Here is a 14,083-nt window from a genome sequence, read left to right on the forward strand (position 1 = left end):
AAGACGAAAGAACTTTCTGGAACTAACAATCAAGATCCTAACATTATAAAAATTCTGTTGACAAACTGAAAGAAGAGTATTACTATTGAGAGTGAAATTAAAGTCTTGCAAATGAAGTGAAAGAAGTATCTTAAAATACAGAACAAAATTAAAGAGGTGGTAGTCAGGAAGGGAAAAATAGAGACTGGAAGAAGAAATTCATGCAGAAAGAAATCTACTAGCATGTGAGTAAGTGCTATAGGAGGAAATAAAAGAATGGATATGGCAATTGATAACTTAGTAATAGGGGTATATTAGTTTGTACAGCTGGCCATAATTAAGTACACAAACTAGGTACAGAAATTTCTTGTCCCACAGTTTTGTAGTTGTTGGTAGAGTTGGTTCTTTCTGAGGGCTGTGAAGGATCTGTTTCAGGTCTTCTTTCCATGGCTTGTGGATTACTGTCTTCTCCATGTGTTTTCACATCATCTTCCCTCTATGCATGTATGTCTCTGTGTACAAATTTCCCCTTTTTATTAGAATACCATTAATTTTGGATTAGGAACCACTCTAATGACTTCATTTACCTTCGATTACCTCTGTGAAGGCTCTATCTCCAGGTTAAATCACATTCTGCGGTACTGAGGGTTAGAACTCCAGCACCTTTTTTGGGGGAAGATATAGTTCAACTCATAACAAGGGGAAATTTTTTTAATCTTAAGAAAAGACTTGGAAAGGAGTCCTTCCCAAGGACTCACTGATCCCAAGGATTCATTGATCCTAAGGAGAATAGAATGTACACTTAAGACCTTTAAAATATAAAAATCTTTGAGAGTCTTTCAAGCTCCCAGATGGGAAAGAGATTACTCACAACTGAAAAAAGCATCAGAAAAACAATGGATTTATTATTATTTTTTAAAATCCTCACTCAACGATACGTTTTTTTTAAATTGATTTTAGAGAGAGGAATGGAGAGAAGGAGGGAGAAGCATGGATACTAGAGAGAAACATCCATTGGCTGCCTCTAGTATGCATCTAGGCTGGGGATTGGACCTGCAACCTTTGTGGTGTATGGGAGGATGCTCCAGCTGAGCCACTGGCCAGGGCAATAATGGACTTCTTATTTCAACATTAAAAGGTAGAAGACATTAAGAGAACACCTGCAAACCACTGAAAGTCTGTTACATTGAGTTAATATATCATTCTCCTATTTGAAAAAATTTATTTTGACATGCAGGGATTAGAGTTTATTATCTACATTTTCTATCTGAAGAAAATGAAAAAGTCTGCTAATCAACTGAGTCAGAAATGATATTCAAGGTAGGGTAAAATTAAGGGAAGAGCAAACTATAGTATATATAGTAAGCAATATATACATTTACAAACATTTACATTTATAGATACATTCATATTGAAATAGATGGTGCGATTTAATGTAAATGTTTAGAAAATAGTAAGGATTCTTGAAATATAAGAGCAATACTAAGAAAACTAACCACATATCAGCAAAAAACAGTAGTTTGAAGGGTAAGGAAGTAAGGACATTCTAAGAGTTTTGTCTTGCTAGGTAGAGAGGGATGATGCAAACATAGGGTCTTGGTGGGGAAGGGAATTCGTTTTATTATTTGGCTGAGATAGTATAGTAATAGTAGGATGGACTTTAAAAAAAAAATGTTTTTATTGGCTTTATAGAGAGGGAGGAAGGGAGAGAGAGAAACATCAATGTGAGAGAGAAACATCTATCAGCTACTCCTGCATGCCTCCTACTGGGGATTGAGCCCACAACCAGGGCATGTGCCCTGACCAGTACTCAAACTGGGACTTCTCAGTCCATAGGAGGTGGCTCAGTCCACTGAGCCATACATTGATGTTTCTCTCTCTCCCTTCTTCTCTCTCTAAAAAGCCAATAAAAACATTTAAAAAAAAAAAAAAAAGGATAAGAGGAAACTGAAGAAAGTAAGAGAAATACTAATCAAAGTAAGATGAAAGGGAAAACTCAAATTCTCACACTAACTGTGAATGAGATGAAGTTCCCCATTGGTAGACAGACATGTTCAAATTGGGCTATTCAAAACAAACAAACAAAAAAAAAACAACAAAAATTTCAAGTGTATGTTATTTAAAGACAGTCTTTAAAAAAGTGATACAGGTTGAAAAGTGACAGATAGAATTAAAGGGATAGGCAAGATGATTTCAGGGAAGTTCAAAGCAAATCAAAGCACATTACTTTCTTCAAAGAGGAATTTAAGATCCTTTAATGTTACAACATAAAGCATTATGAAATGATAAGAATTGGTTTTAGAAAATGATGTGTTAAAGTTTGTACTCAATAACGTAACAGCTAAATATATAAATAAAAATTATATTATTCATTGATTATCCCTTCCAAGAAAAATCTATCTGATCAAGGATTAAAACCCTCATGTTTTGAAGAATTTCCCTCTTGCAAATTATTCTACAACTTTTAATTTACTCTATGCCTTTTTTTCTGTCCCAAGATCTAAGTGAATTTGACAAAGATGTTAGGTTTGTACAGAAGCTTACTTTCAGTTGTTTGCTTGGAAGCATCTAGACAGAATTTTATGTGCAAAAGAGAGTATTTACATCTAAAAATTAGACATTTCAAATTAAAATATTTTAGTGTTGTTGGTGGCTGTAAGGAGAGGTATTAAAGTTTATTTTTGTTTTGCAGTCTGAATGAGTTACTTACAGAATTCCAAGATTTTATAGTTTGTTTTTGTAGAGTTGTGTATTATTTGCAGAAACTTCACTTTTCTGGCAGTTTTGCAAATGATCTACTCTGTGTATAGCAACAACTTGTTTCCTAGCTTTATAAAATATATTTTAAGATTAAGAACAGACTACACACACACACACACACACACACACACACACACACACACACACACATTGGGACCAACTTGGCTCTCCTGTCAAGGGTTTTCATTTGTGGAAAATATAAGCTTATTAATAACCACTAACATTTGTATAATGCTTTACAGTGAATAAAGCATGTATATTTTTACATAGTTTATCTTATTACATATAATGCATGTGGTAACATTCAGGACTTGAATTGTCAATTATGATTTAGTGAATCATAGATCTTACCCAATGCCTAATTTTGCTGATGATTCAAAGAATAAAGGGAAGCACCAAATACAGATAAAATATTCCCCTTTTTTTTTCTTGAGGAACCCCAAGTGGTTAGACACAGATTCCAAAAATGTTTTTTTTTCTGCATTAGGACATTTATGGATTTGAAATAACATAATAGTTTTGAGCAAAATAATTACACAAAGGAAGATGTTTTGGTTTTGGATCTCCTGTTTTTTATTTTCTTAATCACACTGCATACTTTACTATCTAGATAGGTACGTACTCTTTGGTATTTTTCTGTTATAAATACCATTGTTAGGTTTACAAGGCTACTATCTGGTTTGAGGTGATTAGAATGTTTACTAGGATCCTGGTTGAAGTCATGTAGTTTTTTATTTTTAATTAAAAAATTTGAGAGAGAGAGGAAGCAGCGGGGGGAGGGGGAAAAGAAGGAAAAACATCCATTTGTTCCACTTATTTATGCATTCATTGGTTGATTCTTGTATGTGGCCTAACTGTAACCTTGGTGCATAGGGACCGTGCTCTAACCACCTGAGCTACTGGGCCTGGGCTGGTTGAGGTTTTTTTTTTTTTCTCCTCCCCTAGTAGGGAGAGTGGGTTATTAGCCTGCTGTTAACCCCTTCCCTCCCAATGATACATAAGAGTGGTGGAGTTTGTTCTATATGGAAACTTTTGCTAAAGTACTCTTTAACGTTTTTCTTCCATAAATTACCAATATTCTCAATTGGGGGGTGGGGATTATGCTTGGGAAAATGAGCGATTAAAATGGATACTTGTTAGATATTGTTCAATTTCTTCAGTGTTTATGTTGCTGAATATCAATAGGGATGACAGGCTATCCCTAAATCATAAATAGTTGTTTTGATTATTTCATATTAATGCCATGTTTCATCATAAGAATCTGCAGGTGTATATTCAAAACAGCTGCCCCTTTAATAGAAATCTGAAATAATCAGAACTAGGGTTGGGGTTTGAAGAATTTTCTTAAGAACTAAGGCTACTTCAATTTAGTATAAGTCACATGAGGGTATGGATTCATTTTACCTTTAACAGAAAGAGTATATCATGGTTCTTCCATTCATTGTTTTCCATAAGCATTCTTGAAGTTCGATTTATACTGAGGAGAGAGCCCTCAAGGCTAGTAACAGATTTTTCAAAAAACATTCTCTAGGAAACTCTCATTCTTCAGGAAACTTGTTCACTTGCTAGGCCAAGAGCAAACAAATGAACAAAAAAACCCAAACCAACCAACCAAATAAAAAAAACCCTTAGTATAGAAAAGCTGTTATCTGTCTCAAAATTCCTTTGTAAGTAGACATGTGAACAACTCTGACAGTTTGCTGAGTTTACTTAGCTCTTAGGACAGTTGATAAGAAAATTAAAGATGTCAAAAATTTATAGCACTACATGCCAAAAAATGAAACTAGACCATCAACTTATACCATACACAAAAATAAACTCAAAATGGATAAAAGACTTAAATGTGACCCGTGAATCCATAAAAATTCTAAAAGGAAATGTAGGCAACAAAATTTCGGACATCATACGCAGCAGAATTTTCACTGATACATCACCTAAGGCAACAGAAACAAAGAAAAAATGAACACATGGGACTACATTAAAGTAAAATGCTTCTGCACAGCAAAAGAAACAACCATCAAAATGGAAAGGAAACCCACTATATGGGAGAACATCATTGCCAATGATACATCAGATAAGGGGTTAATTTCCAAAATATATAGAGTACTCATACAACTCAACAAAATGAAGACAAAGAACCCAATTAAAAAATGGGCAGAGGACCTAAATAAACACCTCTCCAAACAGGACATACAAATGGCCAAGAGACATATGAAGAAATGCTCAACATCACTAATCATCAGAGAGTTGCAAATTAAAACAACAATGAGGTATCACCTCACACCTGTCAGAATGGCCGCCATCAACAAATCATCAAACAACAAGTGTTGGTGAGTGTGTGGAGAAAAGGGGACTCTAGTGCACTGCTGGTGGGAATGCAGACTGGTGCAGTCATTATGGAAAACAATATGGTGTTACCTCAAAAAATTAAAAATTGAACTTCCATTTGACCCAGTGATCCCGCTTCTAGGAATATACCCTAAGAAGCCTGAAACACCAATCAGAAAGAATATATGTACCCCCATGTTTATAGCAGCACTATTTACAATAGCTAAGAACTGGAAACAGCCCAAGTGTCCATCAGTAGATGAATGGATAAAAAAGCAGTGGTACATATACACAATGGAGCACTATGCAGCTGTAAGAAAGAAAGATCTCTTATCCTTTGAGATGACATGGAGGGACCTGGAAAGTCTTATCCTAAGTGAAACAAGCCAAGCAGAAAAAGACAAATACCACTTACATATGGAATATAATGAACATAACAGTCTGAGGAATAGGGTAGACCCAGAAACACAGAAGTAGGTACAGACTGACAACCCTCAGAAGAGGGGGTGGTGGGGGGTGGGAAGAGATAAACCACAGAACTTTATGCATGTACGCATAACCAATGGACATGGACAATAAAGCCGGGGACGAGGTGGTGGGGATGGGGAGGAGGGTGTCAATGGGGTAAAAAAGGAGAAACATCTGTAACAAAAATAAAATTAAAAAAAAAAATAAATAAATAAATAAAAAGAAAAAAATTTATAGCAGTTTATACACCCAAGGAATCTCATTGTTTTTTTGTTTTGTTTTGTTTTGTTTTGTTTTGTTTTGATCCTCACCCAAGGACATTTTTCCATTTTTTGTTCAGATAGAGCGGGAGGGAGAGAGAGGAAGAGAGAGAGAGAGAAACATAGATGTGAAGGGACACATCAAGTGGCTGCCACCCGCACAACCAGCCAGGGCTGGGGACAAACTGCAACCGAGGTACGCGCCCTTAGTGGGAACCGAACCTGGGTCTCTCTGTACCGCAGGCCGACGCTCCAACCGCTGAGCCAAACCGGCCAGGGCAGGAATCTCATTGTTAACGAGATAAAGATTATTCTTTGAAAGGAGCAAAATCAGAGAATAGGATTTTGAAACTGCTAGAACCTTAGAAATCAGTTAAACTGGCTCACTTATTTTAAAAAGAAGAAATACTAAATGTATAGTTATTAGATCTGGCATATTTATATCTATTTCTTTTTCTTTTGCGATTCTATCTGTCATATCCTATATTTAGGCCTAGATGCTATAACTGACTTTACATATGTATGTTTTGTTTCTTTAATAATATCAACAGGCTATTGCTGAGTTTTCTTCAAAGATTGTATTTTATTTATTCACAATGTAATGTTTTTTGGATTAAGCAACAGAATCTTTTAAAGATGAATGAAAAAATATTGGACCGTCTACAGCAGAGGAAACTTCCTGAATGGATGTCTATGCAGAATAAGAGATGTACTGTAGAAGAAAGAAAGGTAGGCAGTTCATCAGTTATTCCTTCGGATGGGAAATTTTATGTAAATTTGACTGTACAGTGAGTCATTCCTTACTTTTAAACCTCAGGTGATTATTTAAGTTAGAGCAGCTATTGTGTGAATGAACTAGAATCTAGTCATTGAATGGGGAGTGGGATGACATTTGGATTGGGTTTATAAAATGAGAATCATTACTCTGCTTTCCTTTTTTTTTAATCTAGTTTGCATGGTTGACCTTACCGACAATATTTACTTTGCTGAATTTTTGTGGTTCAGCAAGTTTAGGTCCTCATAGATTTAAGATCCACCAACCAGTCTTCAGCATTTTACGGCAACATTATTACATCTAGAATATAATTACAGGAAAAAAATCAATAAAATAAATGTTTTTATGAAAATAGCATTAGAAGTGTGCATATAAACTTGTTAGAAAAATAACTTTACTGTGGATGGCTTTATCTATGTCACACTGTCCTTATGACTTCATTAGTCTATAAAGCATTAGTTAATAAAACTTAGAACTATAATTTGAATGCTTCAGGGAGCTTTATTATTTCAATGAACAATTATTATTTAATGTGAACCTTGTTTGTTCCTTTTTGGAATTTTATTGATCTCAAGGCAACTATTCAGAAGAGTGTTTTTGAAGATGACCTCCCCTTCCTGGAATTCACTGGATCCATTGTATACAGCTATGAACCTAGTGATTGTTCTTTCCTATCAGAAGATATTAGGTAAGCGATTTGAATTCCTAGTTCCATTAGAATTTGGACCCTTAAATATTACTAATGTGGTAATATTTGAAGTATATTGAGTTTTGCAGTTGAGGTGTGTTCAGTGGATAATTATACATGTAGAATATGACTGATAAGTTTTAATTCTTTTTTTTCAATTTTTTTTATTATCCTCATCCGAGGACATTTTTCCATTTTTTGTTCAGGTAGAGTGGGAGGGAGAGAGGGGAACACAGAGAGAGAGAGAAACATCGACGTGAAAGGGACACATTGAGTGGCCGCCACCCGCACAACCAACCAGGGCCGGGGACAAACTGCAACCGAGGTACGCCCCCCTTAGCGGGAACCGAACCCGGGTCTCTTGGGACCGCAGGTTGACGCTCTAACTGCTGAGCCAAACCGGCCAGGGCTTAATTCTTTTTAAAATAAAAACTTGAAATCACTGAGTTTAATTACTTGTTTGCCTGTTTGTTCATTCATAAAACTTTGTATTACTTTAGCTAAATTTTTTACTTTCTACACTAATGATGTTATATACAGAACTACCTAATACATTATGTTTATTTCACGAATTGAGGGAAAAAATGCAAGAATTATTCAAACTCTTAAGTGCCCCTTTATATTTCATTAACATACCAACATAGTAGTATTGAATAATGGTTGTGGTTGGCTCTGTTGCATTTAGTTAAAAATAATTATAGCAAATGATTCTTAACACTTGAAATGACTATTAGTATTTTAAAATATTGTCTTTTTAAGTTAATACTGCAATAATTCAAGTTTAAGGCTCTTGAACCACTTTACAAGAAGAAGTAATAGGGAATTCATTCAAGCTTTTTTTTTTTTAAGTTGTTATATCTTTGAGTGGTTTTTTTTCTTTTATTAATTTGTTTTTGTTACAAATGTTTCTCCTTTTTCCCCCATTGTCACCCTACTTCCCTTCTCCCCCGCCCCATCCCCAGCTTTGTTGTCTATGTTCATTGGTCATGCATACAAGCATATAAGTTCTGTGGTTTATCTCTTCCCCCTCCCCAACCTCCTCTCCTCTGAGGTTTGTCAGTCTGTACCCCACCTCTGTGTCTCTGGGTTAATTTTGTTCATCAGTTTGTTTAGTTCATTATATTCCACAAATAAGTGAGATCATGTGATATTTGTCTTTCTCTGCTTGGCTTGTTTCGCTTAGCATAGTACTCTCCAGGTCCTTCCATGCCATCTCAAAGGATAAGAGACCTTTCTTTCTTACAACTGCATAGTATTCCATTGTGTACCTGTACTACAGCTTTTTTATCCACTCATCTACTGATGGACACTTGGTTTGTTTCCAGATCTTAGCTATTGTAAATAGTACTGCTATGAATATAGAGGCACATATATTCTTTTTTATTTTTAGGGTATATTTCTAGAAGTGGGATCACTGGATCAAATGGCAGTTCAATTTTTAACTTTTTGAGGTAACACCATAGTTTTTCCACAGTGGCTGCACCAGTCTGCATTCCCACCAGCAATGTACTAGAGTCCCCTTTTCTCCATACCCTCGCCAATACTTGTTGTTTGATGATTTGTTGATGGTAGCCATTCTGACAGGTGTGAGGTTATACCTCACATTTGTCCCCTTCCCAACTGGGTACTGGGGGTGGGGTCCTTACAGTATCTCGAGAAAAATAATTGTCTGAGATTTGCGAGGGAAAATGAATGATTTTTATTTGTGTGGAATTACATCTCTGGGTGTCCAAAGTCCCATTTCCCTTAGTTCAGTACTGAAATATGTGTAGCTGGGGATTCAGTAGAACTAAAAGCAGAGCCAGTGTCCAGATCTTCTGTTCCATGTTGGAATTGGGTCTGGTACAGCATTAGGCTGGTTGCAGTCCATTAGGCCATTGTGTGGGGTCCATGCGGCTGTGAGCCATGTGGGAGAATGCAGGAGCATGAGAGTGTGAACCAAGAGAGCCAGGAGCCAAGAGTGCAAGAAAGCAAGTTCCTTTGTTTAGGGGATTAGCTATCTCAAATTTCATGCCTTTGCAGTAGCCATGCCTGCTTTGGCCGATGACCTGTTCCCAGGTGTGACTGACAGCAAGCACCTTCCCAATGTCTCCCAGACTTTACTGGGAATGTGTCTGTTCTCCCCCTGTCTAGTCCCTTCCCCAGAGATCTGTGGGGAATAGACTGGTGGCTTCCTGGGGAGTGTTAAACTGCAACTTCCTGACAAAGCTGCACAAATGGCATGCCTGTAATATTTGGCCTTCCTCTTGCCTCTTTCCTGTTATTTATAAGTAGGTTAATTACAACAGTATCATTTATAGTTTCATCAAATTTGAAAAATTCCTTCAAATGTTTTTTTCTTTTATCCTGTTACTCTTTTTTCTCCTCTGGCATTCTCTATATACACAATTTAGATTGCTTGATACTGTGTCATGGGTCCTGAGGCTCTCTTTCCTTTCAGTCTATTTTTGTTTCTTTGTTTTTCTTCCTTTTTTTCTCTCTGTGTTTCAGTTTGAGTAGTGTCTTTTGCCATGTCTTCAAGTTCACTTATTTTTTTCTGTGGTGTCTGCTCTGCTGTTATCTCTTCTTGTGAATTTTTAATTTTATTGTATTTTTCTCTCTAGAAGTTACATATTTTCAAATGTTCCATTTAAAAAATATATATGTTTTTATTGATTTCAGAGAGAGGAAGTGAGAGAGAGAGATATAGAATCATAGATGAGAAAGAAACATCCATTGGTTGCCTCCTGTAAACCCCCTACTGGGGATCAAGCCTGCAATCTGAGCATGTGTCCTGACTGGGAATTGAACCAGTGACCTCCTGGTTCATGGGATGACTGACGCTCAACCAACTGAGCCATACCGGATGGGCAAATATGTTCCATTTTGGCTCTCATCATATTCATGTTTTCTTTTAAATCTTTGAACATATTTTGCATATTTATAATAACTATTTAATATCCTTATCTATTAATTCCATTATTCTAGTTATTTTTTTCTATTAAGTGATTTTTATACTAATCTGTGGGTCACATTTTTCTGTTTATTCTCGTGACTGGGAATTTTTGATTGGACATTGTGATTTTATCTTGTTGAATGTTAGATTTTGTTTTCTTCCTTCAAAGACAGGAGCTTTGCTCTGTTGGGCAATATTAGCTTTACATTTTGAGGCTTACTTTTAAACTTTATCAGCATAGGTTTCTACAGTAGCCTTTACTCTGGGGTTAATTTAGCCATATAATAAGATGTGATCCATTTGGAGTCTTTGCTGACTGCCCCAGGTGATCAATAAGAATCCCTACTCTGACTTTTCAGAACTTTAATGCCTCTTACCTCTATGTAAGCCCAAGGAATTGTTAAGCTCACTTTTCACTATTCTTTGTCCAGCTTCATAGTTTCACTCTGTGCTTGAATGTCCTTACCTGCCTGGCTTCCTCCTCTACAGAACTCTACCCACAGCTTCCTCCTGCCTCAGCCTCTTTGGCTCTGACTTTGTCTCCCCCACTCAGTGCCCTGCTGTGGATTCTCCTCACTGTCCTGTTGTCTGGAAAGTGTTCTAGGCAGAGAGCTGGGGCAGCAGTAGGGCTCACTCTTTCCCTTCCCTCAGAGAGCACAGTCCTGTACTGCCTGTTGTCCAGTGTCTGAAAACTATTTTTTATATATTTTTTCCCATTTTGTATTTATTCAGGGAGGAAAGGTATTTCTGAGTACAGCTATTGCATCTTGACTCAAAGAAGAAATTGAGTTAAAATGTGTTTTTAAAATATATTTTTAACTTTTAAAAATTGTGAAATATGCAAATATAAACAGTATGGATAATAATATAAGCACTTATATATATATTCCACCTAGCTTTATCACATCTTAATATTCACTTTATTTAAATCTTTATTAAGAAATGAAATAATAAAATACTGCTGAAATCCCATGTACATCCTTTCTGATTCTTCCCTTCATAGCCCACTGAGATACCTTCTATCATGAGGTCAGTGTTTAGCAGTCCCTCATATGTTTTCTATAATATGCATAATTTTGTACTACAAAATATATTGTATACATATACATACATAATATACTATTATTTTGCCTATTTCAAAACCTTTAAAAATGTTTTCACTTTATATGTATATTTTGTCTACTTGTCTTTTTCACTCAACATTTTATGTTTTTGATAATTTTTGGTATATATAGTTCTATTTTAACCTTTATATAATATTTTATTATTTCATTGTGCCACAATTTGTCCAATCTTTTGTTCCATTTTTGTCAGTAGTAACGGTATTGTAATAAACATCCTTAGACATTTCTGTCTGGTTGTGAACATATGAGAGTTTCATCTGTTTATGAGAAAAATTTGCCAGGTGATAGTGTTTATATATCTGTAGCTAGAGATTGTCAAAGGTTTTTCCAAGAGGATTTTGTCAATTTAAAAATTCACCAGTATATGAGTGGTCCCACTGGTAGATATCTTTCTCAGTACTTGATGTTGTGTGGCTTTAATTTTTTCTGGTCAAAAGATGTGATATTATATAGATTTAATTTGTATTTCTCTGGTTTCTAGTGAGATTTCATGTCTTCACATATTTATTTGGATATATTGGCCATTTGGATTTCCTTTTGGGAATTGCCTGTTCATGTTTTTCTCTTTTTTATTGAATTATTTGTCTTTTTTATTGACTTTTCAAGTAATTGTTCATATTTTCTGGCTATTCATTAGCTGTTGTATGTATCACAGACATCTTCTACCAAATAAGGCTTGTCTTAACTTTTTGAATGATGTCTTTAGTTATGCAGAAGTTGACATTTTACTGTAATTAGTTTACACCATTTTCCCGCAGCAAGAGTCTGTCAGATGGAGATGTGGTAGGATTCGACATGGAATGGCCACCAATGTACAGTAAAGGGACACTGAGCAGAGTTGCACTAATTCAGTTGTGTGTGTCAGAGAGCAGATGTTACTTGTTTCATATTTCCTGTATGTCAGGTTGGTATCCCTTCTCTTTGCTTCATTTTTATGTGGTGGATAATTATATAATGTCAATTTTATCCCTATAGAATTAAGCTCTTGAATTTGCTGGGACTTCTTTCATTACCTTATTTAAGTATTTATGTTCTACCTGATTCATTCATATCCCTATTTATTTAGTTTTCACATCTCTTTCAGACACTGATATTATTCCTACTTCAGAGAGTAAAGGACTGAAATTTAGAGGCAAAATGACCAGAAATATATGTTGGTGTTAGCAAAGGTAGCATTCAAACTAGCTGTTTTTCTTGTCATCAGTCAGGGCTTTTTGCTTTAAGTAAGAAAATAAATACTCAAAATGAATGTATTTCTTCATTTTAACATGAACATGAATTTAAATATAGACATATAATGTGTCAGAAGTAGAAAATAAATCCATCATACTTGATAGAACCTATGAAAATACTAATAAAATGTTATAGTTTTTCCTCAGGGATTAAAAATGTTGCTTGAAAATGAAACAATTAAAAAGGCAGGTGTTGGAATTGAAGGAGATCAGTGGAAACTTCTACGCGACTTTGACATCAAATTGAAAAATTTTGTGGAACTAACAGATGTTGCCAATGAAAAGGTAGCAATAATACATAGACTGTTTTTCACAAACAAGATAAATTTGTGTTTCACAGAATTTCCCTTCTATTTGAATGTTAGACTTTTTGAAAAAGTAATTTAAGGTGTATGTTTTTATAATAAAGGAGTCCCAAATGAGTGTTTCATGACAAAAACCTTCAGTTCTAATCCATTAGCAAATAGTTTCTTTAAGGAAGCATCTCCCTTTGTTTTATATATTTTCAAATTAGTTTTAATTAGTTTTAAGTTTATCTCTTTAATCCATTTACATCAGTTCCCAATACCTTTTTTTTAAAAATAATGTTTTTATTGATTTTTTAGAGAGAGAGGAAGGGAGACAGAGTAGAAACATCGATATGTGATAGATACATCCATCAGCTGCCTCCTGCGTGCGCCTTACTGGGGATTGAGCCTAAAACATGGGCATTTGCCCTTACGGGAATCAAACTGGGATCTCTCAGTCCGTGGAATGCTGCTCAATCCACTGAGCCACACTGGCTGGGCAATACTTGTTTTTTAAGGAAGAAGATAATGCAGCTCTTGTGGTATGATGCACTTAGCAGAAGTTTGACCATCAGTTCTATCACCCATATTTCACATATTTTATTAATGTAGTCATTATGTTAAATTCTCATATTTAGCCAAGTATTCATTTGGCTGGGAAGTAGAAAGCCTACCAATCTATTCAACTATTTTTCCATGAACAATACTTTTATAGTTCAAGAATTTTAATAACTACATTTGGGAAATTCCAGAATTAAATGCTTATAAACTGCAAATGAAATTTTTTATGACAGGCAATGTATTAAGGACTATGTATGCCTTACATTTTGGTATAATATTTCCAACTTTATTTGTGGCATGGTCATTTGGTGGTATTTAGGAATATATGAAAATAAAATATATGAAAATAAAAGGGAGTGATTTTTGCTCTGTTGGTTGTTCATTACTTCTAGCTAAAATGTACAGAGACCTGGAGCCTCAATGGTTTGGTTAAACACCTCTTCGGTAAACAGCTTCTGAAAGACAAGTCCATCCGCTGTAGCAATTGGAACAGTTATCCTCTCACTGAGGACCAGAAACTATATGCAGCTACTGATGCTTATGTATGTACCAAAGATCTTTAGACTATGATGTATTTTTTAAACCTAAAATAAATTGCTTTAGAAAAATTTTATTGTGGTTGTGGCACATACTCAACTAAGATATTTTAAGTCAGTTTGGCATTAAAAATGTTTAGGAAAGCATTT

The 14,083-nt window shown here is 35.2% G+C and overlaps 1 protein-coding gene across 11 annotated transcripts in view; it reads left to right on the top strand.

Moving 5' to 3' along the window:
• WRN (WRN RecQ like helicase) overlaps positions 1-14,083 on the top strand; it is a 131,069-nt gene that overhangs the window by 20,136 nt on the left and 96,850 nt on the right. For 4 of the 11 annotated variants that reach the window (XM_036249936.1, XM_036249939.1, XM_036249945.1 and 1 more), the window contains exons 1-6: positions 5,027-5,069; positions 6,414-6,524; positions 7,146-7,258; positions 12,076-12,221; positions 12,686-12,834; positions 13,790-13,939. In XM_036249936.1, the coding sequence (XP_036105829.1) occupies positions 6,432-6,524; positions 7,146-7,258; positions 12,076-12,221; positions 12,686-12,834; positions 13,790-13,939 (651 nt within the window). In that variant the 5' untranslated portion in view covers positions 5,027-5,069; positions 6,414-6,431. Of the gene's footprint in view, positions 1-5,026; positions 5,070-6,407; positions 6,525-7,145; positions 7,259-12,075; positions 12,222-12,249; positions 12,487-12,685; positions 12,835-13,789; positions 13,940-14,083 lie in introns of those variants that run through there. The other 7 variants (XM_036249937.1, XM_036249938.1, XM_036249940.1 and 4 more) reach the window with 7 other exon arrangements.

Source organism: Molossus molossus, unplaced genomic scaffold (assembly GCF_014108415.1).
Source record: "Molossus molossus isolate mMolMol1 unplaced genomic scaffold, mMolMol1.p scaffold_m16_p_9, whole genome shotgun sequence".
Classification (NCBI taxonomy): domain Eukaryota; kingdom Metazoa; phylum Chordata; class Mammalia; order Chiroptera; family Molossidae; genus Molossus; species Molossus molossus.